This window comes from Danio rerio, chromosome 2, assembly GCF_052040795.2.
Source record: "Danio rerio strain M-AB ecotype USA chromosome 2, GRCz13ab, whole genome shotgun sequence".
Classification (NCBI taxonomy): Eukaryota; Metazoa; Chordata; class Actinopteri; order Cypriniformes; family Danionidae; genus Danio; species Danio rerio.
In genome coordinates, this window is record NC_141022.1 from 39,623,340 (window position 1) to 39,625,002 (window position 1,663).

General features: G+C 37.4%; 1 gene segment (V, D, J or C); it reads right to left on the minus strand.

Annotated features, from left to right (window-relative positions):
- Window positions 1-393: 393 nt before the first annotated feature.
- On the minus strand, window positions 394-1,426 carry LOC137487477 (T cell receptor alpha variable 9-2-like). The segment is given in 2 exon segments: window positions 394-924; window positions 995-1,426. Coding segments are annotated over 2 exon segments (408 nt in total).
- Window positions 1,427-1,663: the final 237 nt, after the last annotated feature.

Genomic DNA, 1,663 nt, shown 5'->3' on the forward strand with positions numbered 1-1,663 from the left:
AGCGGATGTGGAAGTATAGAAAGTTTTTAACTGTAGCTTTGTAGAATCTAGAGTCACATTGGTTGCTGATTCTTTTTTTATAGCTAATTGATCAAGTTCATTTCAGAGTAAAAATCAGTTTAGGCTCTTAAACATCTGCCACAAATTATATGATTTCAGCAAATTTCACATTATGGAAAACAGATCTGGATGGTTTTATTTCACCCAGAGTATATTGCATTGATGTTTTTCATTGCAGATGTGAATTTCACACAGGCAGTTGGAATTCCTCTCTTAAATGTTTTGTGTACAGCGCCCTCTAGTGACTTTTTTTTTTTAGACAACTATCCATAATCCAATGCATAAACTTAAGAAAATTTCAACATTTGTGAATCTGAAAAAAGATGAAGTTAATTGTTGACTTGTCTAGATTTTATTTCAAACAGTATGATGTATCCGAGAATACACTTTAACATTCTGTTTAAATTTATTTAAATAATCACAATCATTCATTGAAAAGAAATGATACTGTACATACACACACTTTTATCAGAATGATTTGAATGTAACATCAGAATCACACTGATACTTTCTGTGTCTTGTCAGTCAGGTTTTTGTATGATGTGAAATGTTTTCCTGTCACTGTGGGCTGCAGAGCACAGTAATACACAGCAGAGTCTGACACTGCAGCAGAGGAGATCTCCAGATCCACACTGCTGTTGTCTTTTCTGTGTTTAATGGAGATTCCAGCAATAGGTGGATTCGCATGAGTAATTGACCCATAATAATCCAGTATGAGAAAGTGTGGTGGTGAATCTGGATACTGCCGATACCAGTGAAGACCGTCAACAGAACCAGTGTAGTTACAGGAGAATTTCACACTCTCAGTCTCGCTGGCAAAAATTTCATCATTGTATGGTGTGATCACATCTTTAGCAAGGTTACCTATAACAAAAGCTTATTTAGCATGTTTAAAAGCAGATAAAGAGATATCATAATGCATGTAAAAGTTTACCTTCAGTTAAAGTCAGCAGTATGACGATACAAGGGAACATGATGGTACTGTAGCTGCTTCTAGTTTCAGTGATCTGTGAGGCTGATCAGTGAACTAGTTTTTCACAGGAATCTTAAGCTCCACCTTTTGGCACCACCCTCTTTTCAACCACTGATACACGTTTTGATTAATTAATGCCTAACATGGATAATAAATACACCTAAATGGCATTTTGCAAGCAAAACAGGACTACTTTTTAAAAAAGCACACCTCACAGACCATTAGCTCATTTTATAAGACAAAGGAGAAAATATGTTTCACTGGACCAGTCTTTTACAGTACATTTCAAGTCATCTTTAGTTCTATAGCCTTTACACTGTAGATTGTCAAAGAAGCTTAAAGGCCGGGACACACCAAGCCAATGGCTGGCTGTTGGGCTTCCTTGGTTCGTCTGTCAGCAGCGGCCCGACCAGTTGGTTTGCTGTGTTCTGCACTTCGTTATCCATCGGGTTAAGATCAGGGGTCCGTTCTTTGTACGTAGATTTACTCAATTAGCTGGATTTGGTTATAGACGATTTGTCTCGATCCAGGATTGTTTCGTTCTTTAAAACTCATCCGAGAGTTGTTGTCATAGCAACAGTTCTGGTAGCTCAAACCTGCTCTAGAGCAGGCTTATTCCATATACATCAA